Below are 22,641 nucleotides of genomic sequence, written 5' to 3'. Positions count from 1 at the left end.
CCAACTTCATCATCCAGAAAGCCTCCCACCCCCTCCATTATTAATTTGCAGTGTTATTAAATATCTATTGAATTTAACCTTACTTGGACAAGTCTTGCTTGCAGTCAATGGAATAACTAATTCCATTGGCATTTCATATTTGGTTAATATTAATACTGTTTAGTTTACCCCTCTTACTTTAAATCTAGGGGAATAGTTTTGATTGTTTGGCAAATAATTAAACCCTCAACACAACCATGAATCAGTTGATGGCTTTCTAAATGTGCAAATGCCATGGTCAGCTACATGCATTTGCACTACATGCAGATATTTTAGGCAGTATTCAGGAATTGTAAAAAGCTTCTATTGAAAATTTCTGTTGGAATTATGTTGAGGAAAAAACATGTAGAACACAAATATCAAATGTTAGAAGAATGGTTTAATCATACATAGTCACAATTCTGCTTCCAAAAAAATGAGTTCTTTTTTTCTTCATCTAACATCTGGAAATGTACATAAGGCCACCTGAAAATGTACATGACTTTGACAGTGTGACAAAACTCATATGTTCATATTTATATAATTGACAATATCTTACATTTCTTTTGCTTACAAGGTAGTAGCTGTTCCAAAATACAGCACTCTTCTGTACAAAAATAATTCTGTCATATCCTGTGTAGTTTCCATGGTAGCATAGAGGACTGGAAGCAGCCTCATTTTAAGTACAGAGCATGGTTGTTTTTAACCTGTCACACGTCAGAAAGACTATCAACAGAAGCTCTTACAGTTCCAAGTACAAATCGAGGCCGACCTTTCCCATAACAGATTAAAAGCAACAACAAAAAAGTCAGATTGTGAAGCCATAAAAAGATTGGTTTAAAATAACGCTTGATCAAATAAAACTGTATACATTATATTCGCAGGGAAAGGAGTGATGAATATACACACATCAAAATGCACGTTTGTTTTTTCCCCCAAAGTGTAAAAGACATCCCATTTACAGCATCAACGTTTACAAATGTACAACTGTACAGACGAAATAAAAGCATCACTACCAATTTAGCAAGGCCTGTCAAACATCACAATTAGACATTTCAATTAAACTAATAAACTTACACTTATTAACTGCACATATACTACAGGTATTCTACAATTATTCATTTGAAGCCAAAAAAAGAGCCATCACTATTAGCATTACAGATGAGTTGTGTAGCATCAGATGGCCCCACCAGCCTCCACTTTTCACTTGCATATTCAGACCCAAAAAAAGAAACTAGGGAAACTCAAGAAAATCTAACCTCTTTTGGGTCTTGCAATACTATAACGACCCATTAATTCCACTCATGTGATTCCTCTCCTCAAAGATTAAGAAACAGGATGAGCACCTCCCAAAAACAAAAACATCCTACTGCTCTGAACTGCAAGGCGGTGGGGGTACCATCTTTTACCCCAATCCAAAAAGCAACAGTTTAATATTTACTCATACATAAAGATGCTATACTTTGCTAAACTACTTCTATGCAAGAGATGATATTCAGTACATAAACATACAATTTCTAGGGCAGTGTTCATCTCATACTACAAGACAGATAAGATGTTCCACAAAACATGATAAAGAAAATCATTCCAAGTATTTAAAACCTGTCACAGCATGCCAATGCTTACCCGCTAACACCCACCCCATCCCCGAAAGTCCCCCTACAGTTTTAATTTCATGTAAATATTACAGCCGCTCAACTATACTCCAGACTCCCAACCCTACCTACATCCTTTACCTCGAAAGAAAATTGTTTCTGGTTGTTGTTACACCAAGCAACTACAAAAAAAAAACAAGACGGTTTGGATGGGGCTCAGTTGGAAACATCACTGTAAGTGGATGCAACAGTATAGCAGTTTGTTAATCTGCATTGTTTAGTACCTACACTGTCCACTGAGTAGTCGGCAGATCACAAACTGTTCCAAAGGAGGCAACAAAATGTAGACAACAGTAAGCCACTGCCTGGATAACACTACCCAATTTGAAGCACAGATTTTTCCAAAGCAAAGAACTCTAGTTGGTCCAGAAGACCTATGGATGACAACTCATTGGCACAAGAGACATAGTAATCGTCTGTGGACAGGAGTATTGTATCCATCCATACCATGTGGTACAAGTAAAAATGAATCAATCAGCTGCTTTGGCATAGGTACCATCGCTTGTGCATGGGAAAGTGTAGAAAGCCTGACTTATAATCAGAACAGCTGACAGAGTAAGTCTGGGTACAAAAACTAATGGAAAATTTAAAAGGATCACTCAGTTTGGCCTTATAAAGTCACTTGCTGGTATCATTGTAAGAATTGTAAATTTCAGCAAATGTGTTTTTTCTACAGAGAATTTACAAGGTAAAAAAAAACGAAATGTACAAGATTATATATGAAAACCAGTCAATTACATCATAAACAATGGGTTTGTGCTTTACCCCGGAGATCCCTGCAGCCTTTGCGCCCCCCAGTGGCCACACAAGGGAATGGCAAGCCAGGGGTAGCAGAGAGGCAGGGCCAGATGTCACAGCATTCTTAGGTGAAAGTTTAACTCTTCTTTTTTTTTTTTGGGGGGGGGGGGGGGGGTAATTTCTCAGTGGGACAAAACAGAGGTGCCGAAGGTGACCCCTGATTGCTCACGAGTGCCTGGTAATAAACAATAAAAGAGGGGGGGAGGGGGCTCCTCCGGTGTTGTTGAAGGGACGGGGAGTGCCTACATGAGGCCGTTGGTGGGCCCCCCGATGGGTCCAAGGTCAGCTCCGCTCTTCATGTAGTACTTCTCTAGCTTGGCCAGGATGTGCTTTCCGTAGGTGTACTTACGCAAGGTGGCAATATGAGGCCGAATCTAGGTGTGTAGGAAAGACCAAAGATTGTAAGGTTACTAGGAGTGGACTATAAGGATGTTACGTTAAATTTAATTAAGATGGGGGAGAAAAAAAACATTGGGATCTTGATCACAACCCTGATCCAGGCTGACCATCTGAGAAAAGAGAGGTATCTGATGGGGGCGGGGATGCTTACCTTGTGCATGATGATTTTGCGCTGGGCGGGCTCAGCCATGTCGATCATCCTCTGCACCACGTAGTTGGCATACTGGTCCTTCATCATGGTGTACAGGGCGCTGTGGGGGCCATCCTTCTGGCAGCACACCTCGTCGATCAACAGCGCGCGCTCCGCACGAGACGAGTGGATCACACACTTCTCCACTACGTTGCTGAGGAAAAGTATAGTAGCTTCAGTATAAAGGTCTGGTTGCATCTGTGCATGTGTAAACATCCTAAACAACCTCTTGACTCAAAACGGGTCTAAAGTTGAACATTAAAAAACAAGGGTATTTGAGAAGACAACAAAAACTATTAGTAGGAAACATACATAATGCATATAAAACATTGAGACTAGTAAACCAAACTACATGCATGAAACCAACTCTAAAAAAGACAAACATCTGAAAAGTGATATACCTTGCAAATTTGTGCTGGCTCAGGACAAGAACCTTGCCACGGACCTCGGCCACGATCTTGCTCTTGTCCTCGGGTCTGCCATGCTCCAGAACATGCTGGATAACGTAGTTACCATACTGATCCTGCAGGGGGGAGGGGGTGGAAAGGGGAAATGAAATTATGACAACCACATTTGCCTGAGTGAGAGAAAAATCACCAGCCCAGAAGCAAAATTACCAAGTTCTCATATTACTCATGCACCGATTTAAGTGATAAAACAGGGTAAGCCTATGACATACACATTGTAGACCAAATAAATCCTGCAGGTCAAACTAGAGAGATGCTGTTGGCTGGAGTGTCATCAACAAACATGACAATCAACCAACAACATCTTGGCCCCTTCAAGAATGGGTGACTTAAGGGAAGGAACTAGCATCTAAAAGCTACATTGCCAGACTAAAACTCACCTGACCAGGTAGCATTTAAACCCTTTATTGGAATATTGACTGAAATACATGTATACTAGAGTCTTTACTTTGACCTTATTAGATAACTTAATTCCGGAAAATCAGTTGTTTTCTGGTCTGGTCGCTTTATTACACAGACTATATAGCTTTGGTTCCAAGGTCAGGTTAGATAGTGTCTGACAGAGAAAACAACGTTAAAGAATTACTGGTGAAAAGTTATTTAGGGGAGAACATCTAACAAGCATTGAGCTGAAAACTGAAGAAAAGAATGGGGTGGGGGTTAGGACACCCTGGACCCAAGAGGAAGTATTATTAATCAGGAAGCAGACGTGAGCTGTGGGAATCCTTTTCCATGACAGAGGTAGGTTTTAAAAGGCAGCAGAGGGGGAAGGAGGGAGAGATGTGGTAGCGTGCTCTGCGAGTTAAAATGTCTGAAAGTGGGGGGAGGGGGGTCTGTGCATGTTATAGCAGAATCTTCATTTAGGAGAGGGAGAAAGAAGGAAAGAGAGAGGGAGGGAGGCAACGCGAGGATGTCCGGGTGTGAGGGAGGTGAATTCTCTGACCTTGAACAGTGCATCGCTGGACACTGTATAATATGTTTTGGGTGTCATCTCCAATGAAACGCCTTGATATTTCTAGATGGAATAAGTGGGGGGGCAGGTTGGGGTGTTTTTAATCATCATAGCATAGGTCAGATGTAGATACACCACATCATTATCATTACACTTAACATTAGGTTTGACAACCAAACAAACAGTGAGACAAGCACATACACAAACACAATGGAGCTAAACAAATGACGCTAACACTTCTCAAAACACACATGCACAAAGCCTCCAAAACCCCGCAGAGGAGGGTGTGGGGGCCTGGCTGGGAGCATACCTGGCCCAGTTGCTCAGAGTGCTGATGCAGCTCCTCCAGAAGGGGAAGGGTCTGGTCCTGGGTGCAGTGCTCCAGGATCCTCTGGATCACCCTGCAGCCATAGGGGTGGGTGGACAGCACAAATACCTGGGGACGGGAGACACAGCAGTCACACAACCACATCCTGGTTTCACATACAGGCTATAGCAGTGTTTTTTCAAAGTCTGGTCGCGGAGGATGAAAATTGGGTCGGCAAATATATGTTTTCATAATTATTTTGTCATAGGCAGGGCTCGAAGTGGGCTGGTACTCACTGGTACGCAGTACCGGCACTTCTACATTTTACTCTTAAGCGTACCGGCACTTTTACTTGCGTACCGCTACTTCTCGCATGTAGCCGGCCCAGTACTCTACCCCTGACAGAGAAAGCGTCAGAGAGATTGGCAATGCCCCTATCACTTTGTGACTTACCTCAGATCTTGACGAATCACGTAAAGGCAAGCAGTTGGCCCACCCTATCAGAAGTTTGCTCTTCAACGGACGCTAGTTTGAAAAAGCTGTCTGATGCCTGCGTAAGTGCGTAACAGATTTTTCACTGCTGAAAACCTAGAAACTTAAAAAGTGTGTCGAGTTTTGGAGTTTGTAAGTCGTTACGTTAACCTGGCTTCAGAAAGTTACTAAAACAATGTGTTGTTCTTTTAGTACCTTAATTGTTATGGTGCTACCCGTTTGCATTTCTTTAGAAAACGTAAAAGCCTACTTCACAGTATGTGCCCGCTGTGAGCTGATTCAGCGACCGGTCACGTACACGCAAGGCTCTCAGGTATCACGCATTCGCCGTGATTTGACATTTCAACCATTTCTCACGCCATTTCTCACTCAACCATTTTCAACACCTTGTATTTCTCACGATGAGAAGTAAGGAATTATTTGCCCTGCTATAATGGATGAGGCGCAGGCATACAGAGCTAGTTTTTCTGCCGATCAGAAATACCCGCCCCCCCCTCGTATCAGCAGAGGCAGTACCCCAGTGGGTGATGTTTCCTGTCTGTAGATGAGCGAGGAACTCACCTGGCCTTGGAAGGCGTCGATGATGAACTGCAGGGCCTGAGGTTGGACACACTCGATACACTTCTGAACCACATGGTTACCGTTCTGATCCTTCACACACTTCAGCACGTGGCCGTCCAGCTCCCGGACTATGTCACTCTGAGGGAGAGTTGTCCGAAAAGTAGACCGTCAATGTAATATTGTCCCAATTTAAGAATGTTTCACTTTTACAAATGAGTAATGAGTGAGTGATACGCCACCAAAAAAATAGAAATTATGAAAACACTGGTTTTGTAAATGTAAATTAAAACTAAACAAAAAAACGAAATCCAGGATATTCAACCCACGTCACACAACCCAATGAGTAGAGAAGTGAAAGCCTACTTACAATTACCTGCTGGTCGGAGGAGATAGACTCCAGGGCTTTCTGGATGACCCGGCAGCCATACATCTGCAGGGCCAGGGGTAGCACATGGCCGCGAATACGAGTGGCCAGGGCCAGCTTCTGGTCGGCACTCCCAAACTGGACGAGATGGGAAGGCCAGAGCATGTGTTCACTCCACTTGAAACCCCGCCCCCCTTCTAGCCTACTAAAATCTCACCCAGGCAATACAGTACAAGGTTATTTGCTAATTAAAAAAAACACACACACGCACACGCACAAACACACGATGCATCAGACTTTTGCACAGTCCCGTTACTTATTCAAGGCTCAAATCTACCAGCATAATAGTACTGAGTAAGGCAGTATTGAGAGTGACGGTTTTTTGAGGGAGCCACTTTCTGGTGTCAGCCAGGTTTTTTTTAACTACTGCACTAACCTCAAAGAACTTCTGGATGACGTAGTTCCCAAACACGTCCGTCATGAGCTGGTAGGCTGCCTGCAGGATCTCCCCAAACACCATCTGTCTCTCGGCCGGAGTGGCCCTCTCCAGCTTCTGCTGGATGAACCTGCAGTAAGGGGACATGTTGGCGCTCAACTATCAATTTGAACATTTGACAATCTCTTTTAAAAGAATATATCACCTTGTGTGGATTCTGTACTCCCATATGTTTTGATGAGTTATTCAGTGTGTAACATAATTGAAAATTATCTTTCATGAAAGACTTTTCACCAATACTCCCTTCTGTATGATCTACTTCCAGGGACCTGACGGATGTATAGCCAGCAACACACAATGCTGCTGCTCTGTGCCACAACACAACAGCCCTAGAGTGGACACAATGCTTGGGACGGTTTCTAGTGTATCTGAGCGTGAAAGAGAATGACTGACGACATGGTTGAAGAGAGCAGGGTGTGTTCCGAACCTGGAGCCGTGCTGGTCCTGGGAGAACTCCACCATGTGTCCCGGCAGGTCACGGAGCTGCAGGTTGGGGAAGCGGTTGTTGCGGAAGTCCTCCAGCAGCCGGCTGCGTCCAGACGGCATTACGTCTGAGCGGCTGTAGCGCGGGCGGGACGGTGGGAACAGCTGGCTGGAGGAGCTGAACAGGCTAGACGTGCCCCCAGCGCTACGGTACTTGGCCTCGGCTCCGGGAGCGGCCGAGATGTAGCGCCCACTCCCATTGGTCAGGCCGCCTGGGGTCGAGAGGAGGAATCAGTGATTTAATCAGTGTGACTGGGCACAGGGAATATCTTCCTCTGGACCCTTAACCATGCGGCTTACCTAAGTGAAGACTGGAGGACGATCCATGGGAGGAGGGTAGAGAGGGCGGGGGGGTAAGGGGGGAGTGTCCCGGGGTCAGGCCAATGGGGCTGGGTGAGGAGGAGTAGCCCAGGCTGTTGTAGAAGGGCTGGCCGATGGGAGTGAGGCTGCTGCCGCCACGCTTGTACAGGTCGGAGCTGGCCAACAGGGAGTCCCTGCGAGACACGCTGCTAGAGCTGGAGCTGGACACTGTGGAGGGGAGGAGACACGGAAACACGGATGGGGGAAAACATGAGGAAAGGTTGCAGAGGACAAATAAAGGCTAGAGCCATTAGAGAATACACCAGGATCAAAGAATGCAAATCTTCAAAAGAAACACTGGTCCCTCCTCAAAGCACACACTAGTCCCTCCTCAAAGCACACACTAGTCCCTCCTCAAAGCACACACTAGTCCCTCCTCAAAGCACACACTAGTCCCTCCTCAAAGCACACACTAGTCCCTCCTCAAAGCACACACTAGTCCCTCCTCAAAGCACACACTAGTCCCTCGAAGCACACTAGTCCCTCGAAGCACACTAGTCCCTCGAAGCACACTAGTCCCTCGAAGCACACTAGTCCCTCGAAGCACACTAGTCCCTCGAAGCACACTAGTCCCTCGAAGCACACTAGTCCCTCGAAGCACACTAGTCCCTCGAAGCACACTAGTCCCTCGAAGCACACTAGTCCCTCGAAGCACACTAGTCCCTCGAAGCACACTAGTCCCTCAAAGCACACTAGTCCCTCAAAGCACACTAGTCCCTCAAAGCACACTAGTCCCTCAAAGCACACTAGTCCCTCGAAGCACACTAGTCCCTCAAAGCACACTAGTCCCTCAAAGCACACTAGTCCCTCAAAGCACACTAGTCCCTCCTCAAAACAAACCCTAGTCTCTGTGACTGACCTGAGGAGCCGAAGCCTCCTAGTGCCGAGCCAAGCCCCACTCCCAGGGAGCCCCCGGTATTGCTGAAGCCCAGAGAAGAGCTGGGTGGCGGGGCAGCGCTGGTGTGGGAGAACAGGGAGCTGCTCTGGGAGCTGGCGGGCACAGAGCCGGAGCCGTAGAAGGAGCTGGCGGGCAGGCCGCTGTTTTGGGACTGCTGGGACTGCTGAGACTGCTGGGGCTGCTGGGGCATGGAGCGGTACATCCCGTTGGCCGGTGGGCCAGACATGTTGTTGCCAGAGCCGGACGCTGACGCTGCAGCTGCTGAGAGAGAGAAGGAGAGAGAAACACGGAAGAGGAGAGACACAGAGAGAAGAAGAGAGACAGAAGGAGAGAGAGAGAAAGACACAAAAGGAGAAGGCAAGGAAGAGGGAACACACAAGAAGAGCATGCCAGAGAGGGGGAGAGAGACCATGTTAAGCATGCTTGTGGAAGTGCACACTTGCAGGGGGGGACAGCGTTTCACAACAGCATGGTTGGGTTACAATGGAAAAACTCTTCTGGAACTGGCACACTGGACCACTTACTTGCTTTCACTACAAATAGCAGCCATCATCATGCTCTAATATGATCAAGCTCATTCAATTCAGTACCAAAGAACCAGATTTCCAGTAGCATAGCCCCCTACTTGCCAGTCCCCTTTAGAAGTAACGTGCACTACAAGCGAGATGGGCTGAACTCACCGGCCTGTGCTGCTGCAGGGTTGATGAGCAGGGGGGTCTGGACCAGACGAACAGGCCCCCCGAGGCCGCTGCGGGCCCCAGGCCCCATGACCAGGGCCCCGGTCTGGTCGTAGTACGCTGCAGGGGCCAGAACCTGGTAACCTGGGGAGGACAACACATGCAACGTTCCAGAAGAGAGCAGACAGCCAGTTCCTCAGACATCCGGCTGCTGTGTAAGTATCAGTACAGCGGCTGTGGGAATATAACTGACGACTTAGCGGCACTACGCAGGTTCGCTTAGCCTAGAGGGCAACTAAATGAGCCATGGCTTGGGGCTTCCTAATAGTCAGATCCTGAGATTTTTATAGATTTGAATGTGTGTGTCAGACCCCATACGAGTGGTCTTCTATGGTGTGACCCGCTGAGCAATACGCTTGAAGTGGGAGGTTGGAAGTGAATGGCCTGTTCTGCTTAGGGATGCGCCGATCCATATCGGCCGATATTCCCATTATCGGTTTTGATCTGCGTTCTCAAAGCGGCGGATCAAACATGGCCGATCAGACTACATAAAATCTGCGAGAACTACTATCAGAGACGTTTCAATAATATGATAGAGACAGGCATTTCAGGCCGCCAATGGTAAGAAATTATTCTTTAACCTTTAGATGCGTGAGTTCTAAATATTTTCAAAACGGAAGCTAGCTAGCTTTAGTTAGCTTACGTTACCTAGCATAATACTCGTAGCAATGCCACTACCTGCTAGTGTTACTTGTTAGAGATATATATATATAAAATATATAACATTTACGTTTTCATGTCTTCACATTTATTGATTTATCCTTACATTTATCCACGGTGTAACTTGCTGCAGCAAAATAAATACTGATACTGGCGTGACAAGATGATCGATACTTAAAGTTTCAATTTCTGTTCTACACATTCAGTACACAATTCCCTTTACATCATAGTGGTTGTAACTTATGCAAACACAGTCTAACAACTTCGCTCAAGCTCACTTTGCCCCTCCCCTGCTAGGCTGTGAGTTGTTGCTGGCATGTACGTGCAGTAACACGACTCAGCGGCACACACCAACAGTATTTTTGACAAACCTCTTTGTCCTTAAAAGGAAAAATCATTGAATGATCATGAAACTTCAAATTTTAAATTTTAATTCAAATTTTCATATTGATGTTGCATTCACTTCATAAATTATGAGGCATTGCGCCCTCGACACAAAAGTAGATAAACTACTTTTCTAGGTAAAAATGGATTTGCTTAAAGGAAAATTTATTTTTAATTAAGCCACATCCTGCGTGGTGAACTATCATGAGGAGAATACATGACCAACACGCCGCAGAGAAAGCCACAAAAGAGGAGAAGACAATAGAGGCGAGGTGTGTAGCACTGACGGGGGACCATTGGACATCTGTCAACAACAACAACTACTTTGGCGTTACTGTACACCTTATCGGTGCCAGCTGGGAACTTCACTCCATCGCTTTAGGTAGGCTACATTATATAATTTTAAATTACATAATTAATTAGCCTATTAATTACCACAACACTACAAATTACCACCACATTATGTTTGCTTCTTGATGATTGCTAGTTGTTTACTACTAGTAGTGAACTTATTCAGATCTACTTTGTCCGTTAGGTGTGATGAAAACAGAGGAGTGTCACTTTGCAGAAGCATATGCCAGGCAGTTTCTCGACATTGCCAATCACTATAAGAACAGACAGCGCTCCTAATATGGTGGCAGCAGGGAGGATACTGCCATTCGAGCATTTGCCGTGTTGCGCATGTTGTACAGAGATCTATTGTAATGTCACTTCGGGAAGGTGGTTTTGATGGTGCACTGGCCAAGTGCCGTAAAGTGGTCGGACATTTCAAAAACAGTCCGGCCAACTCAGCCGAGCTGAATGTCCAGCAAGCCTCCCTTGGACAAGTTCAAGAGCCACTCGTGCAAACACAGGGGATTTCCACCCCTTGAGATGATCGAGCGCATGAGACGCAACAGAGACGCACTGCACAGAACTGTCTGCAGCAGTTTGATTCCAGAAAATTGCAAATTTCAGACAGAATGGACTGACAAGAACGCATTTGTGTTGCTGGTGGGGAGCACAAAACCGATGTGTTTAATCTGCAATGAGACGGTTGCCCTTGTCAAACGTGGTAGAGCAAACGCGAAACGTCACTATGAAACAAAGCATAGACACTGAACAATGTTACCCCCAAAACTCTGGTCTATGGGAGAAAGATGCCCAGGGGCACGGGCACTGGGCCTAAATCTAAGTCAATTTTGAATGGGAGTCAATGGGAGAGGTAAGGGCCAGAAAAATAAACCATAGTCCGTTCCGGACCCTGGACTGAATGGAAATTTGGTAAGTGGACTTTGATTTTCTAATTGAGTACCCCTGCTCTAGAGAGTGGAATGTTGCACATGTGATTTTATTGTTGTGATTTGTATTTAAAGATTTCAATTTTTATTATTATTTTAATATTTATTATTATTTACACATTTTATAGTAAGCGAGAGAGCTTCTACACTGGAATGTTGCACGTTCCCTGCAATAAAACGGATGGCTGTCAACTCATGATACTCTTGTCTCAATTTAAATACTTAAAATACAATACCAATGTTGTTAAGAATAATTAATTTCATGAATAATGCTACACAATAAATAGAATGCTTCAATCGACACCGTGATCAGTGATCGGTATTATTGGATCGGCAGATAATGATTTCAGTCATCGGTACCAAAAAAACAGATCGGAGCATCTCTAGTTCTGCTGACCTGACATCCCAGCGTAGGCTAGGGCTGGGTTTGCTGCCGCAGCCAGGGAGTCCTGCTGGCTCTGCTGGCCCTGTCCTGGGGTGAGGGGACGCTGGCTGCTGCCAGCACGCATCACCTGCGGGGCAGTCCACACAAAGCACTCTTTATTATTTCTAATTTAGAAAGGGAGGGGACAAACAAAGCACAGACGCCATACGTGCCAAAACCAGGGACATCATGTATGGTGACATAACACCACAGGTAACCAAGTCTGATGACAACCGACAATAATATTTGAGACACCCCTACCTGTTGCTGTCCAGGTCCTGGCCCCTGATTGGGTGCCTGCTGGTTAGCGGAGTGACTGGCAGCGGCAGCGGCCTGTTGTTGGAAGAGGTTTGCGGGGTACACGCCCCAGGGCACGCCATAGTACTGCGGGGGGACTACTGTAGGCCCTTGAAGGGAAATTCAAATCCTTGTCACATACATTGGTATTGAAGCGGATTAGTCACATGCATGACGTTGACGGGGTGAATACAACTTAATGTTTCCATGTACACCAAAAATAGTATCATAGTATGAAATGAAGCTACTGTGCTTTTAAATCACGTTGAAAATGAAATTGCACAAACAAGTGGTTGGGAAATGTGTGTGTGTGTGAGAGACTGCAAACCTGCGAGAGTGGCAGCTGCTGCTAGCCCAGCAGCAGTGTAGGGGTCTGCTCCGGGGGGCGCAGCGTTGATGATGTAGGGGTTTGGCACAAACGCTGGAGCAAGGCCTGCTGGAAAGACAACATAATTATATTAGCATAAAATCAAAGGAATTGCATCCTTGACTACATCCCTTAACCCAGCTTAGATGAGATAGAATCACCCAAGGCACTGAAGAGCACACACACACACACACACACACAGCGTGAAGACTCAAATTATCAGTTAGTTCTGAGATAGCACAGCGAATCAATCGTGTTGGAAATTTGCAACACTTACAGTACTTCATGTTTTCTGAGTCAACATCCGAGAAGCCAAAATGCATAGAGTCTACATAAATTAGACTGCTATGCTAAATTACTCTGCTGTGTTTTGGATTAGTAAACTCACATGGAGCTGATTTTAGGGGGCTACTCCCAGAATGTTGTGTGTGCAACTTGTAAAGATTGGTCGCTAAAAACAATACATGTGTAGCGGACAGAATTAATGTTGAGAAAAACTGAATGAACTGTAAGGCTGAATGTTAGCTTATGAACCATGTTTACTTAGTTCTAGTTAGGGGCAGCTCTCATACGATTGAAGTCAATGACAGTGAATGGCATCAGATTCTGACAGTACACAACTGCCTGTGCTTTGGCAGCCTAAGAACACAGGACTAACCAAGGTGTTGCTGCTGGGCAGCCGCAAGGGCATATTGCTGCTGCTGAGCAGCAGTGAGTTGCTGAACAGCCAAATGGTTGGACCTCTGGAACAACTGCAAAACAAAACCAAGACGTCAATGACCAAAAAGGTTTGGTCCGTCGGTACGCTGAAAGCAGCTTTGTAGTATAACTGACCTGCTGCTGGGAGTTGTAGTCAAACAGCCCCACCGGAGTGCCGGAGGAGTCCACCTGGATCTGGTTTCCGGCGTAGTCAAACTGGAGGGACTCCACGCCAGCCTGCTGCTCCATCCCACCCATGTTCTGGGCCTCCTGGTTCTGGAAGTCCTCTGCCAGGGGCTTGTTCTGGGCTGGGTTCTGGGGCTGGAGGACATGGGTGTGGTGCTGACCCATCATTTCCAGACCGGCCTGGGTTGGGCCAATCCTCTCCACCGCCTCAGTGGGAGAGGCCTGGCGACTGCCTGGGGTGGGACTAGTTAAGCAAAAACACCATTCATGAAACAGCAACTCTAGTGCCTTCATTCTTAACATGCCTGGTTGGGTGAGAATAGTAACCTCACAAATAATCTTGTTCTTATAGATTTTTATCCAGCAAGAAGTATAAAAAAAATAAATAAATAAATACCAGTGTAACCAACATTTTTACAATGGTACATTAGAAGATGGTTTCAGTATCCTGTTTCAAAATTCAAATTTGAGCGTGTCTCTTTCAAAACCACCTAAATATAAGACCCATACTTGAAGTCTTTGACATCTCGATCCATTCCATTGAGTAGGCCTCTCCCGTTAGATTTGGAGGTGTCGCTCTCTTCTCCAACCTTCATCTCTGGGCTTTTGTCCTCTTCAAAAGGAGAAGTTTTCTCTTGTGTGTCATTCTTTTCTCTCCCGTCTGGGTCAGGGTCCACACCACACTGTGACCGTGAACAAAGTGTGTTTCTATGAACAATTGACAGCAGGACTTCGGAAGATGCATCCCTCTCCCCCCCCCCGGGGCCCTAAGCTCAGACTAATCACTCGATCACTAAAAAGAAATGACTAAAAATATCAGATTACTACGGAGAATGCAGGGCAGAGGGCTCCACTCACATAGCCACCGTTCCTGTAGCGGCCGTCCAGCTTGTCTCCAGGGGAGGAGCTCAGGACATACTCCACCATGCTCACCCCTAGCCCACCGCCTTCAGAACGGGGGGACAGCACAGAGCTGGCGTCTCCGTTTCCATGGAAACCCTGCCCCGGCCTTCGCTGCACCATGATTGGCTGGGACACGGAGTGATCTAGTCATCATCGGAGCAGGTGTGGCATCATTGCAAAAGTGAGAGAAAACAATAGTGCAAAGTCAATACGTGAACGTCTGGCATTAGCAATAGGAACTTGCACTCAACAAACTTCCATACAATTACAGACGGGGTAACTCAACAGAAAGTAAACTAATCAATTACATTACATTACATAGAAACCGGCATCTAGTCACTAATAGATAGATAAATAGTTAGATAAATAGATGAAAGGATTAACTTATAAGATATTGTAAAAAAAAAAGTTGAATGTAGGACAGGGCTCCAGACTAACTTTTTTTACTAGGAGCACAGTAGCCCCTGACTGAAAATTTTAGGAGCGCAAGCAGAAGATTTAGGGGCACACCTTTAAAATCGACCTGCAATGCAATTATTAATACAACTAGAGAGGGTACAATTTCTGGGGAAATTGTGGGTTGTGCTTGCGTCGGTTGCAGGTGGGTCCGTTTTTTTACTGAAATGTTTACAACTGATATACAGCAACGCACCACACAAGCTTGAGTTTAAATACATAATCTAATGTGACACTACGTACTGTACATTCAAGTCTTGGCTAAATGCCTTAAATGTATGATGCAATTATCCATCAGTCCTCCTAACAGTGGCGATTTAGACACTTTTAAGGGGTGCTCAAGCCCCCCTAAATTTCATCTCAGCACCCCCCCCCCCCCCCCCCATTTTTTATTTTTTTTATTAAAATGATTATTGTTTATTATCATTTGATGCTGGTAGTTCATGAAGAAAGGGACATCCTTAGTTTTTTCATTCATTCAATATTTTGCATAATAATACATAAATGAATTGTTATCCAGTGAAATTATAGATTTATTAGCAAGGGGGTTTAGCACTTTTGCAAGGCACTGTACTGTATTCATGTCACATTCTCATTGGGGGCTGAGAACCCTTAAAAGTCTGATCCTTGAATCGCCCCTGTCACTTGCTGAGCAACAGCGCAAACACAGGCTGAGATACAGTAGTTGAGAACGCTAGTGCTAAATAAGTATTTAGCTGCTCGGCTCCATGACGCCGGGTAAGAAGGGCTCGTGAGACAGCTCACCAAAAGAATGAAGGGAACCCACCAGTGTTGGGTAACGTTACTTTTGAAAGTAATTAATTACAGTTACTAGTTACATTCCTTGTAAGGTAACTTGTGACATTACTTAGTTACTTGCTGTAGAGAGTAAGGCGTTAAGTTACTTTTCCGTTACATTAAGAAAAGTATTTTATTTCTAACCCTAACCCGCATATAACATGATCAATCCTCATTATACAGCAAGGCAGATCAAGGTAGTAATCCACCATAATGAAAAGCAATATTTGCATGAAGTTTTTGAATTAAGAATCATTAACTCTTTAATCAATAAATAATGTTGTAAAATGCCAGGCAGAAGTCTAGTAGTTAGCTAGCTCTACAATTTACCAGGGCTAGGTTTGAATCTTGGAGCAAAACAAAGCTAAGCTATAGCTAGGTATATGGTAGCAAAATGGTGTTCACTTTTGTACTGAACCAGACGACTTTTCTTACTGTAATATAATCCTAAACCTAAACCACTGAACAATACAGCAACATATCACACAAGCTTGAGTTCAATACATTATTTAATGTGACAATACGTAGGCCTGTACATGTAAGTCTTAAGCGTTAAATAACTATTAAGCTGGTCGGCTCCATGACGCCAGGTAAATTGGGCTTGTGAGACTGAGCACCAAAAGAACGAAGGGGAACCCACCTGTCTAGCAGATTAAGACGTTTTCGTAGGTACCTAGCAAAAAATTGCCTAAACTTTCCAAGACTTTTAGCTACATGCTGAGTGCTCGCAAGCAAAAGACTCAATTAAGTAACGTGTTTCTTGTTTGAACAAGGAACTAGTAACGGATTAATTCAATTACATAAGTAACGCGTTAAGTTACTCGTTACCCAACAAAAGTAGTCTACTACTGACTACTGTTACGCGTTACATTGTAACGTGTTTCCAATCAACTCTGGAACCCACTTGTCTGGCAGAAAAAGACATGTTCGTAGGAACTTTTCGTAGGAAGACTTTTAGGTAGGTTTAGAGTACCTAGCGAAAAGTAGCCTCAACTTTCCTAGACTAGCTACGGTACTAATGCTGACGTTGAGCACACCCAATACATTCCAAATTTGTAGGTCGCACATGTGCGAGTACTTGTAAAAAATACTTGCACTGTCTCAAAAACTGGTCGCAAAATGCCACCATTTGGTCGCAGTCTGGAGCCCTGTAGGAAACTGATCAATCGATCCTACAATACTCACGAGAAGAACCCCATGCATTCTCTCTCCACTCTTCTCCAAGAAGCAGCCCTTTCCTTCCATCCTTGGCCAGTTCATCAGAATCCCAAAGTTTTTTTGCAGGCAGTAGCTGTCAAAAAAAAAGAGAAAAAAAGAGAAAAGAATGACAATAGATGACGTCAATTTTGATGAGATGCTATATAATATGTCACTGTTCACGTCTTTATTTTACTGTGTTTTGTAAATATCAGAAAAATAATATTTTGGCGAAGGACATTTGTGCATTAATTGCACAATATGTGAATATCCGAGCATTCTTTAACTGACTTGAATGACTAACAATATAACTAATTAATGTACTTGTGCTTTAAGTGAAAAAGCTCCGCCTACCTCCCCCATGCCTCTAGACTCCAAAGCCAGAGCTTGGAAATCATAGTTCATCTCATCCACAGCACGAACCTGGTAAAGCATTTTATACATAAACAAAATAAAGGTGTATTCCATACATATTTTAGCTGGTGTCAGATGGGTTAATAATAATAATAGTAATAATACATTTGTAATGCATTTTATATTTAGGTTAAAGGTGACATGACATGAAAACTTCATTTTATGAGGTTATTTAACATTAATATGGAGTTCCCCTAGCCTGCCTTTGGTCCCCCAGTGGCTAGAATTTTCAATAAGTGTAAACCAAGCCCTGCGTGTTCTTCTCCGCCTTTGACAAAATGAAGGCTCAATTGCGCTGTTTGAAAATCACCCCCTAGTGACGTAGATAGGGGGAAGGTTACCTCCCCTCTCTCTGCTTTGCCCGACCAGATCATCTGGCCCGCCCATGAGAAACTGAGCTACCACCGTGCAGGGGCGAGTGCGATATATTTTTTTCCTGGAGAGACATCATGGCGAGCAAACAAACGAAGCATAACAGTTGCTCAGTGCTTGAATGTACAAATGCAAGCACACATCCTTTTTTTTTTTTTTCCTTCATCCGAGCCTCTGCACAACCCCTATCTTAATTGTATTTTCGCTGGAAATGCGTCGACACAACTTCCCAAAGTGTTGTATGTCTGCGCCAAACATTTCCTCAAATTGAGCCAACTCAAAGCTGGCCTTGCTGAAATTAAATTCTGGATCATTACTAAATCTCCTTGGTCTTGGTACAAACCTTTGACAAGTAAGTTAACTAACGCTATATCATTTTGTTGGTTTACTGTATATGGTTACCTAGCTTGCTACCCTTAGAATGTGGCTTTAACATTAGCTCTGCAGCTAACAGCTGAGTTACTGTTGCTAACGTAAAGATAAATGGGTGCGTGTGTGAATACAAACGCTGTAACGCGAGTGTTGTACACTTCTTTGTTATTTGGATAACCGTTCTGCTGTTGGTGTTATGGCTCGCGATATCCGCCTTTCTCCACATTGAAATGACTGAGTGTGCACCTCTGCAAACCAGGGTGATCAGATGAGAATGGCTAAATTCGAGGCATCTTACAGCAACGGGGGCTACGAGCCATTCCGATACATCCTGTAAACATTAGCGCATGTTGCCGCCCCTCTCCTGCTCATTAGCATTTAAAGTTACAGACACAGAAACAGCGCGTTCTGAGGAAAGCTGATTGTGGGACTACTTGTAGTGGCTATAATTCTGCACCATGGCGGAATTTGGGGAAAGAGACTTCAGATACAGTATTAGGGGACAACTAAGGCCTATATAAAAGCATCCAAAAACAGCATGTCATGTCACCTTTAAATCTCAAAGTGCTACAGGTTAAAAACAAGAAAGGGCGCAATTTATTTAAAAACAATTTAAGACTGCTAAAAATGTTAATGTGTTTGTCATCTCAGTACAGCCCATTACATTTGAGAGAGAACAAGAACTTTGAAATAACGTCACAAAAATTCTACTACAAACAGGCCAATTTGAGACACGCTTTGGCGAAAAGGGACCGTTGTCGGCCAAGGTAATTTCTCAGGTTTTTTTTACAGATTGTGAAACTGCGGATTGTATGTTTTCAAATGATGTGTCATACATTGAAATCTGAAAATAGTTGAAGATATGCGTATCTGAATGTTGGTAAACCTAGAATGCTCTAGCAGAGAAATCCCCCTTGAAAGATTATAGACATTTTCACACCTTCAGACAGGGCGTGATTGTTTTTGTGTTTATCATTAGAAGCGGCAAGCGGTGGTCATTTCACTGCAGTTAAGAGAGAAATATAAGGGTACTTGACTCAAGACCATATCTGTCAAATTACTTGGTATTTGGAGGGGGGGATGGGATGTTGCACTTTGTACAGACAAACACAGCCTAGCCTACATATGAAACATTACCCTACAGATATCATAGGCTGATCCGACTTCTATGGGAACTGCGCTAGAAAGATAGCCTAAAGAATGGAGTTGGGAAATAGGGGTAGAGTTTGCTTCTGTTATACAGAATGTTCACTGTCTATTATCTGTCCTTCTAGTTGTTGTAGATAGGCTTCCTGCCAACTTAATGCAAATGTTGTTTGCATGCAATGCGCTACTGCTCATGCGTAACCCGGGGTCCACACTAGGACCTGGTCTGGAGTCCCAATGTTACAGTAATAAATAAAAGGATGAATTTCAGAAATAACACACCTCATAAATCCATCATTAATCAAAATGTAATTTAAGGTCTAGACAACAATATTGCTAATGAAATAGCCACAGACTATCAACACAGAAATTAATGACAGATTGCCTTTGGCCAATTCGGTTTCCAACCTTGCCTTGAATGTGTGCAAGAAGCACCATCTAGCGATCATTAGGGCACCATTGACCACCTATCCGCGCTAAAAGTAGCCTTGGGATAACCGGCTCATTGTGATGCAAATAAAATTACATCACGCCCACAACTCAACTGGAAGCTTAGAAGAAAAGAAAGTAAAGTATTTAGTGATCCTTAATATGTTGTTTCTTATATTGACTTACTTCTTCAACACTATTTTTTGTAATATGCAATAAAAGGAAAATTGTAAAGAAAAGAAACAAAACCTTTTTCGGCTCCTAGCGGAAAATATGGAATGCAGACAACGGCCCCTTTTCACCAGAGCGTGTCACATTTGGTAAAAAATTTGACAAAAAAAATCCTTGACAGAGCATACATTACTTGACACACTCAAAACTGATATCAGAAATCAGTTACGCCCCCCCCCCCCCCCCCCAGTCAGAAAGAAAGAACGTTGTACCTGATCAACATGGTTGCCATCGCCAGTAGGCCAGCGGTGCTTACTAGGGGCACAACCTCCCAGCTGTTCCCCAGGCTGCCGCTGAAAAAAGTACCCCACTGTGGCATCATCTTGAGATCGGCCACTCAGAGGAGGCTGTGGGATACCTGGGGTGGGGTTTGGGCCTCTGTCCATGCCCTGTAGAGTATGTGGTCCCCCAGGACCCTGGCCTGCTCCCCCGACGGAGGCAAGGGAACTGCCTCCATGAACTCGACCCCCCCCTGCTTCAGGAGCACCGTTTGTGTGCAGCATCCCACCTCTCGATTCCTGCCAGGCCACGTCATTCATACCTAGGATGCTGCATGGAACGCTCATTCCACGGGGAAACCTGTGAAATTAATTATTGTGGACAGCGGGGTTAGCTAAAAAATTGGTCTGAATTACAAATGAGCTCGTGATATTACTATCAGATTTAACTCGATGAAGTAGTAATATAATTGCTAAGATCATTAATAAAGCATGCATGCTTCCAGAGATGACCAATTAGACACATGTATGAACCGTACTCATAGCCAGACTATCTTGTTTCTGGACCAGGAAAATATGCCCACGTTTCATTGCAATCTATGTAGTCTAGTTTGCTAATTCAGACATTGTGGTGTGAGCCACGTCAATAAAATAGCATGGCAACAATAGGATTTTAGCCAAGGAAATATGATAGGATCAGACCCATCGATTGGCTTGCATAGTCTGTTAACTAATAATTCCCTACTAGGAGAGATCGTGTCATCTCATGCAAGGATGCTGCTTAAAATGTGCTAGCTACGCGCTAGTTGGTTGAACTAGTACTAGTTAACAACATGTTTGCTCGGCAGACATCAAATTCAAAAAGTGGAAGGGGGGGGGGGGTCGTCGCTAGCTATGCTAATACTACTGCGATACGCATCATTGAGGTAGACTAGCTAGCTAACTGTGAGGCTGGCTAGTCCAACGATATTCAGTACAACCATGCCAACGTAATAATTGGTAAAGCCAATTTACTCAAATGTGTACAGCAACATGTACGTCAGTTAGTTAGCTTCGACAAGCCAACGATAGTACTAGCTGGGCGGACTACATTACAGTACATTGACATTATTATTATTAAGTTGCTAGCTAGCTACAGTAGCGCTTCTACAGTCTAGCTATGTAATGTTGTTGAATTGAACATACAAAAGATTTCGCGTTCAGCCAAACAAAAGGGCTACACTGCTAGCTCACATTGATGCTTCTATTTACAGACTATAATTATTGTCTACAGATATTGGGCTAACCAGTTAACTACTAAATTGTTCCTATACGGTAGTCATCGGCCTCACTTGTAGCTAGCCTAGATACCATAGGATAGCAATGCTGCTAGCTACCTAGTAGCAGCTAGCTAGTCAATTACCAACATGATGAGGAGAAAGGCCTTGTATTCAGCTAGCTAGCTAGTCAAGCTATCAAAATCAGTGAAAAAAAATCGAACTTATGATTTTTTTGGGTAAATAATTAATAAGAATAGTGGAGATCACACGGCAGCTACTAAATTATATTACATCGAAAAAAACAATAACGTCGTCAGATGTCGTTATAAAACACAATTGCTGCTGGGTAGCAAACTAGCTTAGCTAAGAAGACAGCTAGTTTGTAAGACACTCAACGAGCTAACAACATGGCCCCCCTCCAAGTCCCAAACAGACTGAGGGGCCTTACACGCTAAACAAAAGGGGGAAATACTAAGAAACCACGGCTACAACAATCCACGCTTAACCAAAATATGCACAGCACCGTTTTTATGTAAAGACTTCTAGCAGATACTCACGCACAATCTCAAGCGAAGGTCGATGGTTTTGTAAAACGTCAGGCCTAAAATTTTGTATTGTTTTGTTTCCGTGGAGATCGGTGTTTTAATGTTTTAGCTAGCTCTAGCTAGTAGCCTACGATTGAACATGCAATGTAGTTTGACTAGCTATCACGCCAGAGCCTCCCTGCAGTGTGCATATTATCCGTAGACCTGCGCAGTAAGATGTCTATCAAACCAACATATTGGAAAGTCTTCATTATGAGACCCTTACGTAATTTAAACCAGAAAAACTTACTAAACCTCAACTTTTGCCTTAATAGAGAAGATACATTTTGTGATGGTTAAATAGCCTAATGCAACCTACACGTTATATGATTGATTTCACACGCCTGGGATCTTTTCGAATACTAATTGTAACCTACTTTTATTTTAATTATAGATCTACAAAAATATAGGCAATATTCCCAGATATCAAAAATAAATCCCCAGTCCAATATTAAATAGGCATACGTCATACCTTTCATAGGATTGCCCCCATTCACAACTGAATTGAAATAAACCTAACAATTTTGAGGCTATAGAACATTAGCCAACCACTCTGCAATTTAACCTACCACGCAACTGCAATATTCTAACTTTGATTTATTATGATCTTAAACAATTAGGTTTATAGGCGCTGTTAGGCAGCATGCAAACTAAACAGGCAATGCAATGTGTTTAGAACGTTATGTCTGTCGCGATAGGCGTTTCAACACCAACATTTCACCTCTTAGACTTAGTCACATTATCCTTTTCATTCCTTGTCCACAGTAGAGGCTGAAGACCCTCTTGTC

The 22,641-nt window shown here is 43.9% G+C and overlaps 1 protein-coding gene across 12 annotated transcripts; it reads right to left on the bottom strand.

Annotated features, from left to right (window-relative positions):
- Window positions 1-398: 398 nt before the first annotated feature.
- Window positions 399-22,641, bottom strand: pum2 (pumilio RNA-binding family member 2). 12 transcript variants are annotated; one of them, XM_084699383.1, is made up of 23 exons: window positions 22,575-22,641; window positions 20,005-20,371; window positions 17,183-17,251; window positions 16,817-16,922; window positions 14,333-14,520; window positions 13,985-14,157; window positions 13,424-13,718; window positions 13,248-13,341; window positions 12,551-12,658; window positions 12,187-12,332; window positions 11,899-12,013; window positions 9,121-9,261; window positions 8,402-8,701; window positions 7,483-7,710; window positions 7,127-7,394; window positions 6,640-6,769; window positions 6,207-6,341; window positions 5,840-5,977; window positions 4,790-4,915; window positions 4,471-4,542; window positions 3,462-3,583; window positions 3,022-3,214; window positions 399-2,845 (listed from the first exon to the last, which is right to left on the bottom strand). In XM_084699383.1, the coding sequence occupies exons 2-23, from the start codon at window positions 20,356-20,358 to the stop codon at window positions 2,714-2,716; spliced, it is 3,633 nt and encodes a 1,210-aa protein (XP_084555509.1). In that variant the 5' UTR covers window positions 20,359-20,371; window positions 22,575-22,641; the 3' UTR covers window positions 399-2,713. The 12 variants fall into 12 exon arrangements, with proteins under 12 accessions (XP_084555509.1, XP_084555513.1, XP_084555511.1 ...); XM_084699387.1 differs by lacking the exon at window positions 22,575-22,641 and adding an exon at window positions 21,827-22,013 and having other exon boundaries at window positions 6,213-6,341; XM_084699385.1 differs by lacking the exon at window positions 22,575-22,641 and adding an exon at window positions 21,827-22,013 and having other exon boundaries at window positions 8,402-8,698.

Source organism: Hypomesus nipponensis, chromosome 6 (genome assembly GCF_054491055.1).
Source record: "Hypomesus nipponensis isolate SF chromosome 6, ASM5449105v1, whole genome shotgun sequence".
NCBI classification, from domain to species: Eukaryota; Metazoa; Chordata; class Actinopteri; order Osmeriformes; family Osmeridae; genus Hypomesus; species Hypomesus nipponensis.
The sequence above is the reverse complement of the archived record's forward strand: the minus strand, read 5'-3'. Positions and strand labels throughout refer to the sequence as shown.

Bases quoted from the DNA above. Each gene is read 5' to 3' on its own strand.
- pum2 (XM_084699383.1), bottom strand. From the start codon at position 20,358: ATGAGCGTTCCATGCAGCATCCTAGGTATGAATGACGTGGCCTGGCAG. The intron at 7,395-7,482 runs GTAAGCCGCATG...TCTCGACCCCAG, and splicing joins GTCCTCCAGTCTTCACTTAG to GCGGCCTGACCAATGGGAGT. The intron at 5,978-6,206 runs GTAAGTAGGCTT...ACTCTCCCTCAG, and splicing joins CCTCCGACCAGCAGGTAATT to AGTGACATAGTCCGGGAGCT.